Here is a 13,590-nt window from a genome sequence, read left to right on the forward strand (position 1 = left end):
CTATTGACTGAGTGATATGCATCTAATTAGCTGAGGTTTTGTTTGCCATTCATAAGTGCAAATCTCGTGCTGCTGGATCATTAATAGTCGGACCATTAATGACCGTTGTATCTTTGCTTAGTATGAAGCAGTATCTTTTGAGGCAGAAAATATAATTCTCAATGAATAAAAGCTTGTACCATTGAATTATTAATAAGTAGCCCATGTAAAAATAGTTTGTGGTCTCCTCTTGCTTCCCAGTGGTAGGGGGTTTCCTTAGGTAAGTGTCCACATGACAGAGCCTGTTTCCCCTTGCAGTGGAGATCAAGAGTTTTGCCCATTACTTCTATGACAAGAGCTAAGTGTACACACAGCCTTTCGTAAATGCAGGTACATTTATTTCACTTGTGTTGTCAAATCTACCAACAGGTTATTTGAATTTTCAGGGTTTTTCACTGTGCTTTTTAAGAATGATTTTTTAAGGCTTTTACATATACATGCTAAGTTATTTTCACTTACATCCCAAATAATGTCTGGGAATTTTCTGTGCTGACCAAAGTTTGAATTCTTTGAAAACATGCAAATAGAGAAGAAAAGTCTAGCTAACAGATGTTGTGTGTTCTGTACCCAACACTGAGCTAAAAGCTGTGGATAGTATCTAAGCTGTACTCCTACCTTCTTAAAAAAATATCATGCATACTTTCAGAGTCTCTAAGAAGATACTTGATCAGGCGCTAGCTTGTGTCCTTCTCATCATAAGTGCTTTAGGATTTCAGGGAAACAAAAGATTATGAATTAAGACATTTGGGAAGGACAAAGGTTTCGTGGACCAGTTGGATTTCAGTTAGGCTTTGAAGAAAATAGAGGGTTTTTTGGATGGAAAAGCAGAGATTTTTGTTTAGTGAGATTTTTCATGTAAAACATGAATACCCCCTGGTTTGACAGAGGACTAACTACTAGATTACAAAATACAGAGCTGTATTTCGGTTAAAAGGGAAATAAAAGAACACAGGAGTTGGCCCATGGTACACAGTGGGCACTAAGTCAGTACTTACTAAATTGCACTGAGTCACAAGAAGAGGGAATGAGGTCTTCACATGGCGAGGGTAGGGAGAAGGCGCTAAACTCCTGGGCAGCAGGGAAGCATGCTTGCTCAGTTTGTGGAGAGACCTGAGGCAGAGTGGCTGGCGTTCTAGTCCTTGTTTGAGTTGATGTGGTGTGCCAGGGCGTTGAATGGCTGGGGAGAGGAGGGGACAAATCTGGGAGACCCCCTGCTGGTACTTGATGAGACAGTGGGCCTGAGAGGAACAGAAGTCTGAATTTTGGGGCCTAGCTAACAGAAAAACTGATGCCCTTTCTAGAAATTGGAAGCTTCGAAAGGGGAATTCCTTTGTGAGGAGGTACTTAGCCCTTATTTTTGTTTTCATATGAATTAACATTTAGGTCATTTCTGCCAGGAACCTCCTCATGTGATTTCTGTTACCAGTGAGATTTTAAAAAACAATGTTCATCTATAAATAAACTCTCTTGCCACTACACACATGTATACACACTCTCCACATACCTCAGGAGAGCGTGAAGTTTGATATGTGTGCTTTCTTTTTCTAGTTTTAGGCTTTACCTTTTTCTTTTTTTAACCGATAGACTTTGTATTTTTTAGAACAGTGTTAACTAATTAATTGGTATCAATACATTATTATTAACTAAAGTTCATAGCTTACGTTAGGGTTCATTGTTTGCATTGTATATTCTGTGGGTTTTGAAAAGCATGTAATGACATGTTTCCAGTGTCACATAATCATACAGAATAGTTTCATTGCCCTCCACATCCCCTGTGCCCCACCTGTTTGTTCTTCCCTTTCAGGCACTGGCACCCACTGGGCTTTTTACTGTCTCCGTTATTTTACCTTTCCCAGACTCATGATGTATGTAACTTTATTAGATTGGCCTTTTTTTCATTTAGCAGTATGATTATAAGGTTTGTTCATGTCTTTTTGTGGCTTGATTATTTCTTTCTTTTTTAAATGTTTACTTATGTTGAGAGAGAGAAAAAGCGGAAATGGGGGAGGGGCAGAGAGGGGGAGAGAATCTTAAGCAGGCTCGGTGCTCAGCGTGGAGCTTGACACAGGGCTTGATCTAATGACCGTGAGGTCATGGCCAAAGCTGAAATCAGGAGTCAGCCACTCAACCAACTGAGCCACCCAGGCACCCCTAGATCATTTCTTTTTATTATAAAATAATATTCCATGATGTAGATGTTCTATAGTTTTTTGGTTTTTTTTTTTTTTTTTTTTATCCCATTCACCTATTGACAAGACATCTTGATTGCTTCCAAGTTTGGGCAGTTATAAAGAAAACTGCTATAAACATCCGTGTGCAGGTTTTTGTGTGGACACAAGCTTTCAGCTCATTTGGGTAAATACCAAGGGGCATGATTGCTTTATCTTGTAAAAAGTATATTTCATTTTATAAGAAATTGCCACCCTGTCTTCCAAAGTGGCTGTACTACTTTACGTTCTTACCAGCAATGAATAAGAGTTCCTGTAACGAGCTCTACATTCTTTTTTTTTTTTTTTAATTTTTTTAAATGTTTTATTTATTTCTGAGAGAGAGAGAGAGAGCGTGAGCAGGGGAGGGTCAGAGAGAGAGGGAGATATAGAATCTGAAACAGGCTCCAGGCTCTAAGCTAGCTGTCAGCACAGAGCCTGACGCAAGGATTGAACACACGAACTGTGAGATCGTGACCTAAGCTGAAGTCGGACGCCCAACTGACTGAGCCACCCAGGCACCCCATGAGCTCTACATTCTCTCTAGAACTTGCTGTTGTCAGTGTTTTGGATTTTAGTCTTTCTCATAGATGTGGTATCTTGTGCTTTTATTTTGAACTTCCTAATGACATGATGTCCAGCATCAGATCTTTTGCCCGTTTTTCAACTTTGTATTGTGGTATTTTAAGAGTTCTTTGTGTGTTTTGAATATATGTCCTTTATCAGATAAATGTCTCTCATAGGTTTCCTGCCTGTCTGTGGCTGTCTTCATTCTCTTCTTTCACAGAGCATAAGTTCTTAATTTCAGTGAAATTGAGCTTCCTCCCCCCCCCGCTTTTTTTTTTGTCATGGATCATGTTTTTGCTGTTAGTTCTAGTAAGTCACTGCCCCGCTCAAGATCATCTAAATTTTCTGTGTTCTTTTCTAGAAATTTTATTGTTCTGTGTTTTACATTCATGATTATGGTCCATTTTGAGTTCATTTTTTTGTGAGAGGTATAAGGTCTCTGTATAGATTTGTTTTTTTTATGTTGTGAAAGTGTCCAGTTTTTCCAGCACCATAGACTGTCCATTCTCACCTCAGTTGGTTTTGCTCTGGTAGGTAACCTAGTGACTTCTGTATGGGCCGGTGAAAGGTTCTTATTTTTGTGTGGTTTTTTTGTTTGTTTGTTTGTTTTTTGGCCAGTTTGTAGATGTGTAATGGTATCTTTTATGGTTCTTTCCTTTAAATTTTAAAATGTGATAAACATGAGCCTTGGTGGTAGCCTTTTGCCAACACATAATAATAAACATTTTCATGCTTTCCATACTGCCTATGTTAAATTTAAAATATCTACCTCCCTTTTAATGTATTTTCACATTCTGAAAACTCCTCTTTTTTTTAGAAACTACAAAATCTCCATCTAAAACTATAGCAAAACCTTTCATGTCAGTGGAAGTCTTATTTCACCATGTGGCAACAGTGTGCTTTAACACTTGAACAGTTTAAGCGTCCTTTGGGAACCTGCTTTTATTCTGCAAGTGACCAATACCCTAACCCGCCATATTAGAGTAGGATGTGAACTGTGCTTTTTAGTAGAGGAAGCTATATAGTATGTGAATGGGATAGAGGGATGCCATTCCTTTTAACCAGTTGCACTTTTGAGATAAGTTTCTTTTTCTTCTTTTTGCCCTTCCCCCTATCCCCCAGAATTGGTTTAATCTTTGTGGTTAATGACTCTGAAGATGTTGATGGGATGCAAGATGCTGGAGTGGCTATTCTGAGAGCGTATAATTATGTTGCACAAGAAGTGGACGATTATCATGCCTTCCAAACTCTGATACATGTATGTTTTCAATCAAAATGGGCGAATAATTTTCTTAATCTAACTTTGTCTAAGAAATAGTATGTGTTAAGAGGATTTTATATTTCAGTAAAGAGAAAAAGTATGATAAATTATTCTTGCAGCCTTTGTATTTTATATTTAAGGAGTTGCCTTTACTGATTCACCAGTGTTCATAATAGATTGCTGTGGTTTAAGCTGAGATAGATTTCTTGGGAGCCCTACTAAGGTATTTTAGTCTTCTGACTTTTGGTGATTTTAAAATTCCTTTTTTTTTTTTAGTAAATGTGATGTTCTCTACTTGTTTAAAAAATGTTTGCTTCTTTCTCTTTTAAGTTCTTTATGATAATTTAATATTCAAATAATAAATTGTAATTGTTTTTCCATTATTTTTTTACCTTGGAAACTCTGAAATGCCCTGATTTTTATATATACTTAAGATAATTGCTCAAGTGAAAACAAGGAACTCTTTTTTTTTTCTGTTTTTGAATATAAAAAAAACTTAAGTAGTAATTGTTTTGCTTACAGATCAGTGATAATTATTAGAAAACCATCTTCAGAGCAGTTGAATTTAACCTATAAACTAGATGTCAGCATGCTATTTATTATATTTGTTATGTTTATTCTTTAGAGATTCAGTCCAGGGTATTTTTTATTAAAATGTTCATATGTTTATTTGGCTATCATCTATTGAAGACTCACCATTTCCCAGGTCTGGTACTATCTGCAAGGGATACAGAGAAGTGTAAGACTTCACCCCTGTCCTCAAAGACCTTACAGCGTGGCGGAGGACACAACCATGCAGATGGTTAAAGCGTGGCTGACCGTAGCAACACCAGGACTCACTTCACTAGGGACAGCATTGTTGTGGAGTGGGAAGTGGCCCTAGCTGAGTGTAGGAGGAAAAACAGGAGGCTGCAAATCAGAGGTAGTGATTCCCTGTTGTCAGTAGGGCTTGAGCAGAGCTGAAAGGCGAACATAGTCATTGAGGCTGTAAAGCCAGGCAACAAGTGTCCAGGTTTCAGAGGGTTAAACTCCAGTTAGAAACATCATTCTGATGCATGTATGGAGATGTGTGGAGATGGATCTGACCAAGGGTAGAGAAAGAGGCAGTGATAGTAGTTGGTGAGCTGTTGCTGGGATCTCTGAGAAATGATGGTGGAAAGGTGGTTAGCAATAGGGTTCTAGAGAAAGAAAGAAGTTCAGAAGAAGTTGCTGAGGATGTGTTTTCACCAATATCTGTGTGTATAAAGCAAAGGATAATATGAGTTTTCATTTCTTTTTGTTTATTTTTAATTGCAACAATAAAAAACATTGTATATTCATTGTAAACAAAGTTTTGAAAATATTATCGAAGTGTATTGATTTAAAATTCCTCTGTCTCTTCCCTTTCTAATCCTGTTGCTTAAAGGCAGCCACTATTAAAAGGTTATCTTGGATCCTTCTAGGTGTTTAACTATATGTGTAAAGACATAGTTCTGTTATTTGTTTTATATCTGCTTTTTAAAAACAAGGATTTTGCTGCACATACTTTATAACTTGTGCCCCTAAACATGATGGCCATGAGTTCTTATTTCAAGGAGTATGTAAAGGTATTCAGATTTTTTAAAAAAATTAACACATTAACATTTTTAAAAATATTTATTTAGGGGCGCCTGGGTGGCTTAGTCAGTTGAGCGTCCGACTTTCGCTTGGGTCATGATCTCGCGGTTCGTGGGTTCGAGCCCCGCGTCGGGCTCTGTGCTGACTGCCAGCTCAGAGCCTGGAGCCTGTTTCGGAGTCTGTGACTCCCTCTCTCTCTGACCCTCCCCTGCTCACGCTGTCTCTCTCTCTCTCCTAGAAATAAATAAAACATTAAAAAAAAATTTTTTTTAAAATATTTATTTAATCTTGAGAGAGAGAGAGAGTGTGAACAGGGGAAGTGCAGAGAGATGGAGACATAGATCCTAAGCAGGCTCCAGGCTCTGAGCTGTCAGCACAGAGCCTGACTTGGGGCTCAAACTCACAAACTATGAGATCATGACCTGAGTTGAAGTCAGTTACTTAACCAACTGAGCCACCCTACATCTGGGACTTTATGTATGAACAAATTGGGCCATTTTAAGAATATGTAGTTTCTAGGGGTGCCTGGGTGGCTCAGTCGATTGGGTGTCTGACTTTGGCTCAGGTCATTATCTCGCGGTTTATGGGTTCAAGCCCTGCATCACGCTCAGTGCTGACAGCTCGGAGCCTGGAGCCTGCTTTGGATTCTGTGTCTCCCCCTCTCTTGGTTCTTCCCCTGTTCACACTGTGTCTCTCTCTCTCTCAAAATAAATAAACATTAAAAAAAAAAAGAATATGTAGTTTCTAATATAAGAAGGCACCTTAAAGAGGTATATGAAAAAGGGAGAATTGCTAATATGTTCAATTTGACCTTTCAAGCAAATTAGCCATGTTTTTTGTACATTTAGTAATCTTGTGTAATAAGCATTCTGAAATTTGGATTTAAAAATTTGGATTTAAAAATGTGGTGGTTACCTTGTTTTTCTTTCTTCAGATCTATAACAAAGTACATACTAGAGAAAAAGTAAAAGTTGAACATGTGATTAGTGTCCTGGAGAAGAAGTATCCGTATGTTGAAGTGAATAGCATTTTGGGGATTGACTCTGCTTATGATCAGAATCGGAAGGTAAGAATTTCTTTGATGCCTCTCATCATCGGACCATGATGCTCTGTTTTCCTTATCTCCATTTTTTGGGGGGATTTTAATTTAAAAAGGTAGTAGTTAAAATGTTTAGGTACTTAGCATTTAACAATTTAAAAACCAGGTCACTTCTCTGTGTTTGCAAATGCAGTTTATGTTTCAATTTTGTAAAGATACTGATTTTTCGCTGGCGTATTAACTATAAGTTGAAAAACAAGTTTCTTTTTCACAGTGCAGTAGTAGTACTTGTGTGATATGTGCTCCCATAATAGCTCACAGATGTATATGATGGTGCTTAGCAGGTTAGGGTGAATCTTACTGAAGTGTATCATTTGTTCAGTTGTTTAGGCTAAAGATCAAAACATATTTAGAAGTATAATAAACAGAATGGGAAAGTTTGGTAATAAAGATATAGAGAAATATTTTAAATTTTTATTTAAAGATAATACTATTTCTTGTGAGACATTAAATACAGTAAAAGGACCTTTATTGCAAACAGAAACAAGGTAGTCAGTTTATTGAAAATAAATGTTCAGGCGAGAAATAAAAATACATTTCCAAGATGTTTCATTAAAAAATTTTTTTAATGTTTATTTTTGAGAAAGAGAGAGACAGAGCGTGAGACAGGGAGAGGCAGAGAGAGGCAGACACAGAATCCTTGGCAGGCTCCAGGCTCTGAGTTGTCAGCACAGAGACCCACACGGGGCTTGAACCCACGAACTGTGAGATCATGACTTGAGCCAAAGTCAGACACCTAACTGACTGAGCCACCCAGGCGCCCCTGAGACATTTTGATTGAAAACAACGTGTATTTATTTACCAACTTTTCTACTTTTGAATGAAGGACGAGGCCTTTGGTTCTTTTCTTTGGAGATATGAGTTGCAATCCCTTTGGAAACCACACTCATAATGAATTGTTGATACTTTCTTTTTCATCTGGGTACAGAATCCTTCTAGATTTTTATGATCTCCCTCCCAAATCTTTTATAGTAGTCTTAACCACACCTAATTTAGCATTACTTATTTTAGCCTGACATCTTTTTGAATTTCTAGTCATTAGATTTGTTTTCTTGAGGAGACTGACTTTTTCTTTTTGTAGTCATACTTTATTGGTTGCATAATATTAAATGATGTTATCTAACTGAGAAAAATATTTGGCTTGAAACAGATATATCTAATCTTTGGTAAACATTTAGCTTAAATGAGAGGAGAAAAGTGTGTGCATTCTAGAGAGTAGCTCACTAGAGTTAGAGGTCAGCATGCTTTATTAGCTAGTATTTGTTGCTATTAATTTGGTGAGTTGGGTTTGGTTAAGAGATCTATTGTAAGTTGATCCAGGTTTTAGAGGGATTGAACAGAACACTATTTAGCAAGAACTATGAGGCTTATGTAAAACATCTTCTAGATACAGTGTCTGCTTTATGCTGATAACAGCTTTGATTGCATACAAAAACTCTACCCTTTTACTCCTTCCCCATTTCTGCTTTTTTTTACGTTTATTTTTTTTTTGAGAGGGAGGGAGGAGGGGCAGAGACAGAGGGAGAGAGAGAATCCCAAGCAAGCTCTGTGCTTAGTGAGGAACCCTATGTGGGGCTCCGTCTCATGAAGTGTGAAATAACAACCTGAGCTGAAATCAGGAGTTGAATGCTCAACTGACTGAGCCACCCAGGCACCCCTCCTGGTTTCTCTTTTTGATGTCACAGTTTACCTCTTTTTATGCTGTGTATTCCTTAACCAACTATTATAGCTATAGTTATTTTTAATACTTTTGTCCTTTAACTTTTATATTAGAGTTATTAAGTGGTTAACCTAGCAGCATATTACAGTATTAGAATATTCTTATGTTTTGTTTGTTTGTTTTGTTTTGAGGGAGAGAGAGAGCGCGCACGTGCGTGTGCATGAGCATGAACTTGAGCATGGGAGGGGCAGAGAGAGTAAGACAAGGGATCCGAAGCAGGCTCCTCGCTGACATCAGAGAGCCTGATGCGGAGCTCAAATTCACTATGAGATCATGACCTGACCCAAAGTCAGACGTTTAACCAACTGAGCCACCCAGGTGCCCCTAGAGTATTCTTTTATTTATTTATTTTTTTATGTTTTATTTATTTCTGAGAGAGAGAGACAGCGTTGAGCAGGGGAGGGTCAGAGAGAGAGGGAGATACAGAATCTGAAACAGGCTCCATGCTCTGAGCTAGCTGTCAGCACAGAGCCCAACACGGGGCTGGAACCCATGAACAGTGAGATCATGACCTGAGCCGAAGTCGGACGCTTAACCGACTGAGCCACCCAGGCACCCCTAGAGTATTCTTAATTTGGCTATATACCTACCTTTACCAATGTGTTGTATACTATTCTGTCTTTATGACACTAATCATCCTTTCATTTCAGCTTGAAGAACTCCTTTCACCATTTCTTGTAAGACAGAGTTAGTGGTGCTGAAATACTCCCAACTTCTGTTTGTCAGGGAAAGGGTTTGCCTCTCCTTCATTTCTAAGGATAACTCCGCCAGGTAGGGTGTTCTTGGTTAGCAGTGTTTATCTTTCAGCACTTTGATACCATCCCACTCTGTGTGGTCTGTAAGGTTTCTTTTGAGAAATCTGCTCAGAGCCTTCCCTGGTAAGTGACAGCCTGTTTTCTTTTGCTGCTTTCAAGATTCTATCTTTGTCCTTGTTTTTTGACAGTTTTATTATAATGTATCTTGCAGAGGATCTGTATAAGTAGATTTTATTTGGTGACCTATAAGGATCATGAACTTGATGATCAAATCTCTCTCTAGATTTGGGGACTCTCGGCTTTTACTTCTTTAAATAAGTTTTGTTTTTTGTTTTTTTTAAAGATTTTTTAAAATATTTATTTTTGAGAGAAAGAGAGAGACAGTGTGAGCAGGGGAGGGGCAGAAAGAGAGGGAAACTGCAAGATCATGACCTGAGCTAAGTCAGATTTTCAACTGACTGAGCCACCCAGGCACCCCTATTAAAATAAGCCTTTTGACCCCTTCTCAAACCTCTTATCTCTTTCTGGAATCCTAGTAATTTACAAATTGTGTAGATACTATTACTTGCATTCATTTTATTGTTATTGTTCTCTGATTGGGTAATTTATTTAAATTAGAGAGAGAGCACACACGTGCAAGGGCATGTACAGGGGAGGGACAGAGAGAGAGAGGGACACAGAGAATCCCAAGCAGGCTGTGTACTCTTAGCACAGAGCCTGACCCAGGGCTGAAACCCATGCGCCATGAGATCGTGACCTGAGCCAAAATCAAGAGTCAGAGCTTAACTGACTGAGCCACCCAGACTCCCCTCTGATTGGATAATTTCAGAGTTCCTGTCTTCTTATTCACAGATTCTTTTTTCTTCTTCATCCATTCTGATACATTTTTTTGTTAAAAAAATTTTTTAAATGTTTTATTTATTTCTGAGAGAGAGAGAGAGAGAGAGAGAGCGAGCAAGCGTGAGCAGGGGAGGGTCAGAGAGAGAGGGAGACACAGAATCTGAAACAGGCTCCAGGCTCTGAGCTGTCAGCACAGAGCCCGACACAGGGCTTGAACCCATGAACTGTGAGATCATGACCTGGGCTGAAATCAGGTATTGGACGCCCCATTGACTGAGTCACCCAAGTACCCCTGATCTATTCTGATACTACTGGTATTTCACTTTTTCCTTTCATTTATTGTATTCTTTGTCTCCAGAGTATCTGTTTGGTTCTTCATATGATTTCTCTTTTTGTTAAACTTGTAATTTTGTTTCTGTATTGTATTTTTTTATTTTTAAAAATTTTGTTGAATTATCTTTCTGTGTTTTCTTGTAGGTAATTGAATTTCCTTTTAAACAACTTTTTTGAATTCTTTATTGGGTAAATCACAAATATCCATTTCTTTGAAATTGGTTACTGAAAGATTATTGCAGTCCTTCAATGCTATCACAGTTTCTTCATGTTCCTTGTAGTTTTGCGTTAACTTTCTTTGCATTTGAGGTAGCAGTCACCTCCTCAGTCTTTACTAAGTGCCTTTGGGAGAGAAGTACCTTCTGTCAGATCTACCAGGAATTTTGAGGCTTTCTTAGGCCATCTGTGGATACATATGCTCCATACTTGTTCTTTCTTGTACAGAATTCTTAAGTATGTGTAACTTCTCAGTTATACAGTGCCCAAGGCTGGATGCTGACTGCCTTTCTTTTATTTTTCCCAAGGTGGCCCTAAAGCTCATGTGTTTTGTCTGTCTCTGGCCCCTGTGTTTGGGCTGGCTTTCTCTGCTTGCTCACTAGCCGTCTGGCAAAGTCACTCTTGCCAACACGGTAAGGAGCACACGCATGGAGCTGGCTACAGGGTGAGGGTGAGGGTGAGTGTGGGTGAGGTGTGTCGAGTGCTGTGAGTGCCTGTGAGCCGTTTGGTGGGATCTGTGGGTGAAGTGTCCACAGTAGTTCTTGGGTGGGCTTCTTGATGGGAGTCCATGATAGAGTAAGTAGGATCCCCTTTATTTTTAAAATTTTTAATATTTATTTCTGAGAGAGAAAGAGTACAAGTGGGGAAGGGGCAGAGAGAGAAGGAGGCACAGAATCCGAAGCAAGCTTCAGGCTCCAAGCTGTCAGCACAGAGCCTGATGTGGGGCTCTAACCCACGAACTATGAGATCATGAACTGGGCCGAAGTTGGACATGGTTTTAACAGACTGAGTCACCCAGGCGCTATCTAGGATCCATCCCCTTTAAATGCTTTCTGAGAGTACTGTCTGCTGCCCTCTCTCAGTCTCTTTCTACTCTCAGTCACGCAGCTCACAATTCAGTACTTCGGATGGGGTGAGAGAGAAATGAGCCTCTTTGGCAATGTCCCATATAGCTGGGGAAGTTGAGAGATTGCTGGCTTGTTCTCAGTTCCCCCTTCGCGAGAAAGTGTGGGCCCAGATCTCTCGCTGATTTGGGAGAGGGTTCATGGAAGTAAAGTCACACTGTTCTCCAGTGTGTATATCTCATATTTTGTTTGCTCCAGTGGTATATTGGAACTTCTGTGCTGGAAACTTGGACTTACACAAAAGCTATCTTGTCTGAAGGTGATTTTTAGGATAGTTTTTTCTAGGGGTTCTCAAGCTGTGGCTGGGAGAAGGTGGAGCCATTTAACGAGCCAACGTAGCGTCCATAGCTAGGGTTGAAGTCTCTATGCCTGTTACCTGATGCACGGTGGTTTCCTTGGCTCATGGTGGTGGATCCTAAAGCTCCCACAGAGGCACTTTTGTCTGTGGGTAGATGCCAAATTGTTGTTCAGGGTTGGGGGGCACCAACGATACTGATGTCACTCCTGCTTTAGTGTTCAGTCCCCTTGTTTTAAGGTGTATCGAGTCAGGTTTTGGGTTGCAGCTCCTCATGAGTATCGAGTCAGATTTTGGGTTGCAGCTCGTCATGAGATCTACTTACGTTAGACTGCAGACCGTTGCATTGTGGTATCACATCCTTCTGTTCACTCCATTGCCTTATGTGGTTTGTAATATCACATAAGACTGATGTGGTCCCTAGTGATTTTCCAGAGAGACACAAACAGCAAGAGTAGACTCTGTAGAAAAAGAATAGGTGAAATAAAAGAAAAGAAGGACCACTGTGGGAATACCAAAGAATTGAGGGAGTTCATGAAGTTTTCTCATATTTCACATTTGGAAAATGTCTAACTTTTTAAAAATGTTTTTTCCCTTGGAGAAGTGCCTGATTTTCCTCCAGTGTGCTTGCTTGCTTTTTACCATTTTAACATTAGGTCTTACATTCTTTTTAAAAAAAACTTTTTAAAAAATGTTTTATTTATTTTTGAGAGAGCACAAGTAGAGAGGGGCAGAGGGGAACAGAGGATGCAAAATGGACTCTGTGCTGACAGCAGAGAGCCCGATGCGGGCCTTGAGCTCATGAACCACGAGATCATGACCTAAGCCAAAGTCGGATGCTCAACCAACTGAGCCACCCGCGTGCCCCCCAATTTTTTAATTCAAGTGTAATTAACATATAGTATTATACTAGCTTCAGGTGCACAATATAATGGTTCAACAATTCTATACGTTATTGGTGCTCATCATGATAAGTGTACTCTTGATCCGCTTTATCTGTTCACCCATCCCCCCACCTGGAAAATGTTTCACTTTATTTTCTCTGATCCTACTGAAGAAATAGTATACTTATAAATCTCTGTACCTTTTGTTATAAATCTGAAGCTATAGTATCTTCTGTGTATTTGAAAGTTGTAATTATTTTTAAAACTAGGCAGTACAATTAAAGTAGAATTTATAAACTGAAGATAAAATAGTCTGATAGGTGTATATTTTGTATCTTTCAAGTTTGTAAGATAATATTTAATTTCTACCTTATACATACAGACATTTTGCATTTGGCATGTTAACTCTGAGTCCTTATTAATCTGTTATCATTTGTGAGTAGCTCATTCATAAGATCTTGCCTGATCTAAGGCTACATTCTGTTATTTGGTCTGGTAAGTTACTTATCCTTTGCAGGAAAGGAATGTGTATAGTTAAAACATCTCCCTCTCACTCCAGATTTTCATTTAGTTGCCATTTCCAGAGAAAAGCAGTGTCACTTGTTATCATCGCATAGAGTTGTACTGTGCGTATTTTGTTTTGTTGGGATAATTTTCAAAACATTAAAATTGAGTTTTTTCTGAATCTTTTCGAAATAGTTGAGATATCAAAGAACAGAATTAACATGGTAAGAATTTTGTAAGTGTAAATTTTAGAACTTTAAACTGCGGTGTGTAGAAATGACAGAAATCAACCTAGGAGGCCTGTCTGCTGGTGCTGTGTTAGGCTCCATCAGGCTAAGTCTGTCCCAGCAGATGCTTTGTGACTAGATC

General features: G+C 39.0%; 1 protein-coding gene across 3 annotated transcripts in view; it reads left to right on the plus strand.

Moving 5' to 3' along the window:
- The window catches only part of UGGT1 (UDP-glucose glycoprotein glucosyltransferase 1), a 110,777-nt gene that overhangs the window by 37,119 nt on the left and 60,068 nt on the right, over window positions 1-13,590 (plus strand). For all 3 annotated transcript variants that reach the window (XM_039253202.1, XM_039253203.1, XM_039253204.1), the window contains 2 exons: window positions 3,936-4,071; window positions 6,605-6,736. In XM_039253202.1, coding sequence (XP_039109133.1) covers window positions 3,936-4,071; window positions 6,605-6,736 — 268 coding nt within the window. The remainder of the gene's footprint in view (window positions 1-3,935; window positions 4,072-6,604; window positions 6,737-13,590) is intronic.

The sequence above is a fragment of the Hyaena hyaena genome, unplaced genomic scaffold, assembly GCF_003009895.1.
Source record: "Hyaena hyaena isolate Hyena2069 unplaced genomic scaffold, ASM300989v1 scaffold_441, whole genome shotgun sequence".
Classification (NCBI taxonomy): Eukaryota; Metazoa; Chordata; class Mammalia; order Carnivora; family Hyaenidae; genus Hyaena; species Hyaena hyaena.